Below are 11,964 nucleotides of genomic sequence, written 5' to 3'. Positions count from 1 at the left end.
GATGATTTTGTTCCCGTGAATTATTAGGATTACTGGGGATCACATATTGATGTTGTTTCTAATGCATGATAATTTATGACATTCTTCTATCCCATGAATAAGGTATGCATATGCATTACTTTACTCAACATATTTGTGTACTACTAACCAGACTCTCCAGTGAGTGACAGTCCTACATTTTTTCATGTCAATCTGTGGAAACCATGTGTAAGGGGACATCTACCTTTACCGAATGAAACACACCTACAGCCATACTTATCTGAACCTGCCCAATCTCATCTGATCTTGGAAGCGATACAGTAATAGGCCTGGCTAGTACTTGGATGGGAGACCTCCTAGGAATACCAGGTGCCGTAGGTTAATTCTCATTCGGAAGAATAGGATAAACACTTGGCACAGACATTGCATGAATTTTTGTATATGAATATATACCATCAATTTATGGATTGAAGAAAAGATCATATGCATCTCATTTTGTGAAATGCAGATTGGATTTATTCTATTATTTTCGCCTATTAACTTGGATGATAGTTCTTATATCGAGCCTTTGATTCATGTATGTTTGTATTTATATTTATGTAAGTGTACCTCTCTTATTTTATGCAAGCTTAATAAAAGTTAATTTTTATGTGAAATTTGAAACATGTTATTTCATAAGAGTTCCCCAACAAAGAGCCTTTCTTCACTTTCTTTGTGTCCATACAAGGTGTGATTATACAGAAGATTTCACAACAGATTAGCACATCTGTTTGTAATCAGACTTCAGTTACAGAGTACAAGTGTTAATACCAGCAGTTGCAAGGTGTGATTATATGGAAGATTTCACAAGAGATTAGCACCTTAGCAAAGTGTTTCTATGTTTGAATTATGAAGACCAATGTGTTCACAAACCATTCCAATATGAATTCTATGTGATCACATATAATATGGATTACCGATCCATAAGATGTAAAGATAATTTAAGGTGTGTCCAGTCATTAATTATTGATCATGATTATGTGAAGTTTATTGGGTACAATTACGTTGATTATTTGTGGATTTAGCCTGTCACATGCACTATCTATACCTCTAATAATTGGTCACTATATCAGTCGAGTAACTCTCGCATTGTGTGTCCGATGCTTTTAGTATGACAGTTAAAAACAGAGGTGAAAAACTGATCAATGTGCCAATTCTCCTGTTGTTTCCATGGGCAAACTGCTTTTCATGAATTTCTCACTCCTAATTGAATACATTTGTTATAGTGAGGAGAAGCAGAATTTGTCAATAGCAGCCTTAATTACCCTGACTTTCTCTATTATGCAATCAGCTCAATACACATTGGAGGTGTTGATAATGGAGATTTATGCTTATGGACCTATTCATCACTACTAAAAATTTGATGGAGGTAATTAGGTTTAGAACTCGCATGGAGTTCTACCTAATTAACACAGGAATTCATCATTAATCCTCTCCATAAGTATCTATTCCGAAATGCTGTCATTTTTGCGATGACAGCTTTTCAGAAAATAGATACCTTTCCCTGTCTACACTAACTTACCGCAGCTATAATCAGTGCTGCACATGCGCTGTTACGTTCACAAAAGCGGCGCATGCACAGCACTGATTATAGCTGCTGTAATTCTGTGGTCGTCTGCCACCCCCATCCTCCCCTCTCCCCTCTCCCCTCCCCCTCCACTCCCCTCTCCCACCTACCTGGCCGCCTGTCACAGGCTGCAGCCGCGGACCCCGACCTCCCATCTGAAGATTTTTCTTTTCTTTAAACTTTACTGTTTAAAAAAAAAAAAAAAAACTTTACTGTGTTCTGCCATGAGAACACAGTCTGTGTCAGAGCAGCAGATGGAGGCGGAGGAGGGACCAGGGTAGCGATGGAGGAGCCGAGGAGGACCTGCTCGTGTTGAAAGCAGGTAAGTATAACCAGCTATATGCCTTCTGAGAGTGGTGTATAGTAACACCATCAAATTACGAAATTACATAATTTTCGGAATTTGACGAATAGCCTAATTTCTAAATTAACACAGACTGACTTAACCAGGAGATATCAGTGATATCTCCTGTGTTAAGTGTATTAATGAATACTAAAAAAATGGTAATTAAGGAAAATGTCCTTAAAACCGTTATTTTAGTATTGATGAATAGGCCCTTATATGTGAAAACTTTGTGGTACACTAAAATTACTGCATTTGTTATGCTGAAATTGCTTTATGTTTTTCAACATTTTGCCATCTAATAAGGAGGTTCTTATACCTCTTAATATTAGTACTATATAGCCTGGATTGCATTTTTTGCTTTTTCCCATTATATGCTTTTGTCTGTATTGTCAAGTGTAAGTCTATTTTACTATATTAAATTGCATTAATAAAAGTTAGATTTTAATAATTTTATCAATTAAGAGTGCTCGCATAGCAGAGTTCTTTCCTTCTTTTTTGCCTTTTGAATAATCGTTATATAACTCTAGTGAGCACCACCAATACCGTATTGACTCCAGTCTAACATTAGCTTTATATTACAGGAATAGTGGTATATTTTGTTATTTACCAGAGAATATTATTTACCTGTGCGATGGTTTCCCATCCCCCCTTCCCTTTAATATTACTAATTTCTTGATGGGATCTGGACCCTACACTATATCTTTCCCTCATAACAACTCTGTCAGCCATCAGGTTTATCTATTCTCCCCAATGACACAAAACAAAATTGCTTCATCTCTCCATTGACTTTCACCCTAGTAATCAAACTCCTTGCAAATATACAGTATACAGATGGGGAGCATAGAACATGAAATCACCCTTTATGTGGATGATGTTCTCTTAACAGTGCCACAGCCAATACTTTTACTTTGTAATCTTGTTTTTTTTCTTTTTTAATAGAACACCACATACAATATTCAGGATACATAATCAATCCCCAGAAAATCTAAGTCCTACATTTGTTTATCCCAGATGTGGCAAGAATTTTCTTCAATTGAATTTACTCCTGGAATTGTCACCAATGCAAGGTTCAATACCTCAGAGTTCATAAACTGAACAGTACTGTAATCGCTCCCAGGCTAAATTTTCACAATTATAAACCTTTCACAATTTATATCGGCAGTAATCCTGCAGAGATTGGCATAGGGCTAAGTCCTAAGCCTTATCTATTAGTACATTGCAGCACAACATGCTCAGTGCATATTACAGAGCAACCCAAGGTCCACTAGGAAATAAACACTGGTAGAGGTAGAGAGTCCGAGTCCACTCTCTTCCCTCCTCTGGCTCCTTCTGTTTCTTCTTCCAAAAATAATCTGACCACCCAATAATATCTCATTTACTTGCAGTGATAGATCAGAGTTAGACCAACAGATTTCTAGTGCTTTCTCTCTCATCATCCCACTTTCAATAACCCACGGTTTGTCTTGTGTCAGACACCATGGCCCCACATTTGATTGGCTGGTGACATAATGTACTTGAATTATATTACACACAAAAAATCTTTCTGTTTCTTTGCAGACATTCAGGTTCAACATTCCTAAAAAGTACTTTTTGAGATACAGTACTAGCAGACTTCAGACTAAGGGACTATTAACTATACTATAGGTAGAACTAAAGGCCTTAATATTGGCAGTAAGAAACTTGCATGAGATGTTGTGGAAGGCCAACCTTGTGGTGAGACTGGATAATGAAGATTGCAGACAAATAAGATTCAATGCAATCTCCAGCTCTGGCTGTGAAAGAATAAAGGATAACTTATAGAAGTTGCTATACATTAGGAACACCAGGTAACTGGTGATGTTTTGCTGATGTATCTGTCTGTTTCCTTCCAGTGATAGCATTCACATGTTATAATGTCATCTGAAACTGGCACTTTCCTGTTGTTCATTGGTGTCAGCTGTCAGCAGTTTCATAAATACCTTGCTGGTTATAGCAGTTAAAAAAGGAAAATGCAGGTGCACACTCTAAGCATTCTCTAAGAATTCTGATGGTCAAAAAAATGTATAATAAACTCCAACAAATAACATGTTTTTTTAAGTAAGGTTCTTAGTACATGTTTTTTGCCAAAGATGATTGCCCACCTACCACATCACGGTTAACCTCATAAGGTTCACAGTGACATGGTAGGTGGGCAAACATCTTTGGCCAAATCCAAAATATTTATAATAAACTCCAACAATTAAAAAAACATGTGAATTGTTGGAGTTTATTATAAATATTTTAATCATCTGAATTCTTAGTGCTTAGAGTGAGCACCTGCATTTTCCTTTTTTTCCATATTAGAACTATAGGTCTCAGCATGGTAGCACCTCTTATTATGTTTACGATTAGGATGTGCAGCCCAGCCCCCCATATTTTCCTCTGTGTATGTGTGTATTTAAGGTACATTTGAAGGTGAGACCCCTTCTCTTGGGCTAGCACTCCTCCCACCCGCCACAGGTGATTTTAATTGGTATGGGTCCTTTACATTGCAGTACACACATTTAAATTAGTTCTATTTAAGGTAAGTCCTAGATAAATTTATTTAATGTGTCAGTATTAGGGATGTTAGGGAGCCACCTTATGAGGTTTATCGTGATGCAGTAGGTGGGCAAACATCTTTTGACAAACATGTACCAAAAAACTTACTTTAAAAACCATGTTAATTGTTGGAGTTTATTGGTTATGAGCATCAGAATTCTTAGGGCCTGATTCAGAGCTGAATGCTCTGACCAGAGCGCTCGCTCTGAATCAGGGCCCTCCTCCCTGAAAATGGAGCGTCCTCTTGGACGCTCGCATAGCTGTGGGTGACCACCCACAGCATATGCGAGCGTCCATGATGATGGTCACGATGGTCTTGACCATCGTGACCATCGGGCTTGCGACAGAGACCCTGCGGTAGGATCTCGCTGCCGCAAGCCCAGGAGTGATTTTGGCTCTATCAGAGCCAAAATCACTCCCACTGACATCATTACTGATGTCAGTGGGGCCGGCTTCAGACGGTAGGCGTTCCCATGGGAATGCCTCCGTCTGGCCGCCACGCCCCTGGCACGCCCACCAAAGGGGGCATGCTGTCAATCAACATCGACAGCACGCCCCCTTTGTTGCGAGACCCGGAGCGATGGAGAGCCCGTCACTCGCCGGGTCTCGCGCATGCGCACGATGGAGCTCCCTCCGTCATGCGCATGCGCAGTGGGGGAACATCGACCCGCTTGCGAGTGCGTACTGCCACTCACGAGCAGGTCTGAATGACCCCCTTAGTGCTTAGAGTGTGCAGCTGCATTTTCCTTTCTTCTGCATTCTAACTACACGTCTCAGCATGGTTGTACCTCTTATTATGTTTAAGATTAGGATGTGCAGCCCAACCCCCCCTTTTTCCTCTATATATGGTTATCGCAATTCAAAAGCTTGTCTTGCTGTGCTCCTGTTCTGAGCTGTATTGTATCTTGTCTGCTGTCTGGAATCTGACTTCTGCTTGTGACCCTATTATGTTTGCTGCCTGGACTGTACCTTTACTTGTGACAATGATTATCCTGTTTAATATCTGGAATTTGACTTCTGATTGTGACCCTGACAATTCTTTGTTGACTTGCCTGGTCTTTTGCGTGTGACCCTAATTATCCTGCCTACCATGACAATTGTTTGTTCCAGTAACTTGATTGTGCTGTCTTTTTCAAAAAACTTTTATTACTACCTTCTGTTTTCCATACTCCATGCTTCCTGGTCAAGTTGTCGGCCATCTTGCCAAGCAGCTATTTCTTGTTTTGTAGGAAATTTATTTTCTTGCTATTCAGCATTTCATCCTGCTCTAGTTTTCAACTTCTACTAAGTGCTCAAACATCATTAGTACTGCTCTACTAAAAAGTGGACTAGTGGTTGAACGAAGGTATGACATCATGCCTATTCTAGTCACAGAATGTTCATCTGTTTGTTCTTATGCATCCTGCATCCATGCTATTGAGTTTACTAGTATAAAATTGTGCCAATCTTCATCTAATGACCTACTGTATCACTCCTTGAGATTAGGTCATAACAACAGCAAAGTATCAGAGAACATATCACATTCCATAGAAATGGGGTTTGTGAAGCTCTCATCAAGTTCGGTTCTGATAGCTAAACAAGTAAAGGATTTTATGACACTATATGGCTACTAGGTGTCCACAAAGTTGCTTAGAATCAATCCAGATTTATTAGATGGGTGTTGGAAAAGCTGCCCATTAGATGGCTTGCTCATTCACATATGATGGATTTACCCATATCTCTGCATTTACAAAAAGATATCCAGGTTTTTCCTCCTCCCATCTGGAGTTCTATCTCTCAATATCAGAACAAACTCAACATATTATCTTGGCCACCACTTGTCAGCTAACAGCAAATTGGAAATTAGGAAAGTTATTCATAATACAAACTGGCAAAGCTACCAAATGCAGTTTATGAAAAGGATAATACATAATTTATCTAAGTCCTTTACTAAAAGTTGGGAGCCCTAGGGGTACATTTACTAAACGTTGATTTTAATTGATTTAAAATTGACAAAAATTTATCAAAATCGATCAATTTCAGTGTTGTGTTTCTGGGGCTAAACCACACTTTTACTAATATGTAAAAAAAAAAAAAATTCTGTTAGTAAATGTGTGATTTGCCCCAGAAGCGCAGCATTGATGTTGATCGATTTTAATTGATTAAAATCGACTTTTAGTAAATATATGCCTTGGATTTCTCTCTTTAATGCTCACCTCACATTCAAACTTTTAACAGCCATATACACACACAACACATTAAAACTGAAAAATACAATTGGTTGGACTAATTTATTGTTGGTCCTTTCAGGTCTTAAGCTCTCCCTACTCGTCCCCTTCCATAGCAGCAAGTCATAACCCGATGTGTCCTTTCTCATCCCTCCAGTCACTCTTAAATAAAATATTGGTCAGCTCTCTTTTTAGTTAAAGTTTACTGATGATTGTAATCTTCAGCTCTATCATTTTGACATTTGTGATGTTATGTTCCATTTTAAATATTATTCTTTTTATCAAACACTATTAAAGTCTTAAGAAAAAAGTAAGCATTAACCACAATCCCTTTTGTTTTCTCCATAATTGTAAACATTTCCTTTAGTTGTGTGTTTTGAATGACACCAATTTGTAGTTTAAAATAAACACAATTTGCTACTTATTTACTGTGTGACCTCAAAGTACATAAATTCTGTCTTTTTCAGTAGCAGTAGATCTCACAGGAAATAGCAAAAAAGCAATTCTGTGTTAATTACATTGCATGAATATTAAACATACATAGGGATATATGTAATAGTGTGCGTTTTCTGTGAAGAGGCAAAATCTTGGCTTTTAAGACTGTAGATTTAAAGCAGTAATAATTTAAAGAACAAAACCAGGTGCTTTCAGTTTACAGCCTTATGGGGGAATTCAAAAAGCCGCACAGCGTGGGGAAATGCTATTCAATAAGCATTTTCCCAGCTTGGTAAGCCAAGGGTTAACATAAGCGAACCCATTGATTCTACATAAAGTGCAGAATCAATTAGTTTAATCCCTTGTGGATGCCTTTTCTCACAGACTTTTCCTTGCAGCTCCTCTGAAGTAAGGCCCATTTCTCTAGTATAAGGCATCAGGTAAACCCCACTGATTGAATTTCTTAGAGGTGTTGCGCAGGTTCAATAAAAATCAAACCTTATAATAAATATCCAAAAAAACGGTGAGGAACCAAGTTATAACATAATTTGAGTGACCTAAGATATGTTGAGGTCTTCACAATAACTGAATGAAGCTGATCATATGCTTGTTAATACTATTTGCAGGATCATTTTTTAGAACAATTACAATATGTTCTAATATAGCCTTTAGATCTCTACTATTATTTTATTTATATTTTGAAGGAATTAAAGTATAAGAAACAAGAAGTCAGTTGCTTCTTGTTTCCAGCAAAGCCTAAATTTTAAATTGAGTTTTCTTGTTTTGCTTTGTACAAAACAGACATTCTGGGACTCAACCATAAATTTCACATAATGAAAGTACATTTTATTAATAACTAGATATTTGCCAGATCTGTAATTGTGTTTTTCTCTCACATTGTGAACCAAACATTAAGGACAACCATTAGACAATATCTAAGGCAAAACAAATTACCCTGCATTTTAACAGATCACAAGAGGCACATTATATAGTTCAGCCTAGAAGATTTTGATCTAGACTGATCTAAATAACATGATTAATTTTATTGTTTAGTAAAATTTCAAGTCAAGTTGGTTTAGAATGACCAACTTGTTTTCCATATTTTACTGTTTTGTATCATTACCTGAATAATTACCCATTCACATATCCCTAAGAATGTAAGCACATATGTCATCGATGTATCCTCTATTTTTATGCAATAGAAGAAATTCCAGTATTTCATATTCTCTTACATGTCAAATACATAGTAAATTATTTCACACATTGTTTAGAACATTACTTATATGGAAACACCAATTTACATAGTCCTTTGAAAATAGTTTATACAGCAATAGCATAATTATATTTTATGTGCTTCAGAAGAGTCTTTAAGAATAAATACATACTTGAAAAACTACTTTTTGAAACAACAAGAAAAAGGAATCAATATAATCCTACTTCTCCTGGTTCCTCTGATGATAGAAAATGACTGAATTGCTTTGCTATCTCATCACATTAAAAATGTTTTCAGCTGACTGTAACAATGGGTTCCACACTTGAGATGTCAGTCCTGCCTGAGTTAATATTTGTGGCAGAGGCAGCAGTCTGGGAGATGTTGCCTTGTTTGAAAGGACAGTTTTCAGTCCAGGCATGCCTGAAGGGTGGTGAAATGGACTGTAGAGCATGGTTCTGAGCCGGGCTTCTCCTCCTGCACACACACAGCAGTGCTTTAAGTTCTGAGCGGAAGCTCTCATTCAGCCAGCAATATATAAATGGATTGTAGCAGGTGCTGCTCATGGCAAACCAGTGAAAAGCAAAGTATAAAGCATTATTGCTGCTGATGACTTTACTGGACATCAGAACAAGATAACAGTTCAGTGGGAACCAACAGACAGCAAAGACCACAACTACCAGCATCAACATCTTGAGGGTCATCTTTTTCTTTCGTCTGTGGGCATAATATTGCTCCATGGTAATGTCACCTATGGCATTCCGAAGCCAAAGTTTCTTTGCAACCATGGTATACGTAATGGAAATGACAATCAAAGGCAGTACATAAAGAAGTACAAATGTGGCCAAATCCAGATACTTCCAGAAGAGGTCTGCAGGATATGGGAAGCTTGGAAGACAAACCATCCGCACAGTGTTCCTGGAAAAAAAGTAGACTGGATGATGAGTGTACAAGGTCAGAATCGCTCTGTCACATTAACTGCTTATTGTCAGTAAAATGTGGCTATGATATAAAGTCATGTAACAAATCAACTTGAAAACATGAGTATACTCTTTAAGTTATTTATGTACTTTAGTGACAATAAATATCAATATAGCACCCCCCAAAACCTTGCACTTACATTTTTCAAAGTGGGCAGTACATTGTTTTCAGAGAGTTTGATGAAATTGCACTAGTGCTTTGAAGTGTGCGAGATAAGCTTCCTACACTACTAATGCCTGGAACACAGACTGACAGATATATTGGCTGATCAATTGATCGGCCAATATATCTGCTGCCCGTCGGCCAGTGTGTACCCGCGATATGTCGTCATTCACTGACATATCGCATTGGCTGTGCTGCACAGTCAAAAGACAGATATGTCTGCAGACATATCTGTCCTTCTGCAGATGTGTACGGGCAGTCTGCAGACTGCCTGTAAACATACAGCGGCATGCCCCAGACATGCCCCCTGTCCGCCGAGACCCGCAGCCAGACACAGATGATGGCTGTTCAGTGTGTATCAACGACCATCATCTGCAGATATATCTGCAGATCACTCGATCTCCAGATATATCTTTATAGTGTGTACCCACCTTAAATTACATCTGTGTCTACATAAACAAGCAACCCCATCTCTGTGAGGTTCTGTTGAGTGGTAATATCTCATGATGTTCTCTTGGGTGGTAATATCACATAAAGGGGCTAAATCAGAGCTACACGCAAGTCCATTTAGTGGATGGATCTTGTTATTTTTCTCAATGCTCCATAGCCAAGCATACACAACGTAAAGCATGTATGGGCCATTCACATCTCAGCCGTTTATTTAATTGCAGCTGAATATGTGTAGCTGGAAGCAGGGCCGGACTATGATCTTTTGAGGTCCTAAGCAAATGTGGAGAACCCCCCCGCCCCATCTGGCAACACTGTATTCAGCACCACTGCACTCACTCTCAGTGGCAACTGAATGGGACACCTGACATGACCAAGACAAGAATGATCACATGAGCCTCGACCATGTGGCTGTTTACCAGTTACTAGATTCCTATTTTGTTGTATGCTCAAGATTAATGTATATCATTAACCTCTATTATTACTATATTATTATTATTATTATTATTATTATTATTCTGTAAATAGCCCCTTTTTGTGAAACCAAACCTGGTTCAGCTGCCCCATTTGCAGTTTTACACTGTATAGTCCATGGTAAATTTGGCAATTTAAAAATTCTGTGTTTGTAATATGCAGTCTTGTACTAAAAAGATTTAAAAAAATAATAAGCAAAATAAGCACATGCTTAGGGAAGGGGGTTCCCTAAGCATGTGCTTATTTTGCCTATTTTATTTTTTTGAATCTTTTTTAGTACAAGACTCCATATTACAAACATAAACTATTTTCCAAACAGGTTTACATACCATCTACCTTCTAACAATTATCCTAACAATATTTTCTGGTTGCCTTTCCCTTATACATCCTATCATATTTGATATTTTTATTACCACCTTTATATCAATTCTCTTCATCTTATATGGTTTATTTCCAACACTGATTATCTACTTCACCTTTTTTCTTCCTGTCACTTTCTTTAGTGCTTATTTGTTGTTCCTACATTAGTATCAGAGTATTGCAAGACCCAACAATAGTTCTTCCATACACCATTTTGTCTGGCTTACATGTTTATGAATATCCCTTTTTCTTTCTGTGTTAATTTATACTTACATGGTAACCATATGGAAAATTATTTTTTTCCTTTTCATACAACATTTCTACCCATTCTATTTTGAATAGGTGTGATATCGTGGGTTATAATAATGCCATGTCTATTGGGTCTGGAGATATTCATTGTGTTAGTATGGTCTTTTTTGTCATTGATATGATCTTGACTATCCACTGGTTTTTCCCTCCTGATAGTGTATTACCACTGTTTCTATGTATATAATTCCATATTGCCTATTCTGGGGTCATTTTGAGTGGTTTGCCTATCACTATACCTATATACACATATACTGATGTCCAAAATTTCTTTACCTTAATACCATTCCCATAGACAGTGCATTATATCCGCTTCAGGTTCATTACACTTAAAACAGTTTGAGTTTGCAGATGTTCCCATAATGAACTTTAGTTTTGGCGTAATATATGCACAATGTAGTATTTTAAGGTGCAAATTTGTATACTGTATAATGCCGATGATAATTATTTATTAATTTTTACTGTATATTTAACCATATCTCCTAGAGCTAAATTTGGGAATACATTTCTCCATCTAGCTAATCCCACTTTTTCTGTTTCCAGGTTTATCACCCTACGGATCTGTCCATATATCCTTGATGTGGATATTATGTTTTCAGAGCAACGGAGCAGCATGTCATCATGTCCACAATCCATACCCAAACCAAAAATCTGTGATACTATTGAGTTTACATAACTTATTTGAAAATTCAAAAATAAAGGTATTTCAATTAGTGGATATTTCTCTTTAATGTACTTGCGTGTATGGATAGTTTTATTTGTCCTATCTATTATGTGGTGAATGTATATCAATTCCTGCAAATACCATTTAGTGTAAATTGCCGAAGTGAGTCCAGAAGAAAAATCTGTATTATATCCACAGGTAAAAAAAGTGATACATTATATAGTAATC

At 37.4% G+C, this 11,964-nt stretch overlaps 1 protein-coding gene and 1 pseudogene across 1 annotated transcript in view; one reads left to right on the top strand and one right to left on the bottom strand.

Annotated features, from left to right (window-relative positions):
* The first annotated feature begins 241 nt into the window (after positions 1-241).
* On the top strand, positions 242-360 carry LOC148508624 (5S ribosomal RNA; annotated as a pseudogene).
* A 7,589-nt stretch (positions 361-7,949) lies between these two features.
* LOC148508623 (G protein-coupled receptor 83-like) overlaps positions 7,950-11,964 on the bottom strand; it is a 30,389-nt gene continuing 26,374 nt past the window's right edge. Inside the window, exon 4 of the mRNA XM_088444201.1 lies at positions 7,950-9,260. Within this exon, the coding sequence (XP_088300327.1) occupies positions 8,639-9,260 (622 nt within the window). The 3' untranslated portion in view covers positions 7,950-8,638. The remainder of the gene's footprint in view (positions 9,261-11,964) is intronic.

Source organism: Taudactylus pleione, unplaced genomic scaffold (genome assembly GCF_031769625.1).
Source record: "Taudactylus pleione unplaced genomic scaffold, aTauple2 ptg000352l, whole genome shotgun sequence".
Classification (NCBI taxonomy): domain Eukaryota; kingdom Metazoa; phylum Chordata; class Amphibia; order Anura; family Myobatrachidae; genus Taudactylus; species Taudactylus pleione.
Note: the sequence above shows the minus strand (reverse complement) of the source record. Positions and strands in the feature narration are given on the sequence as shown.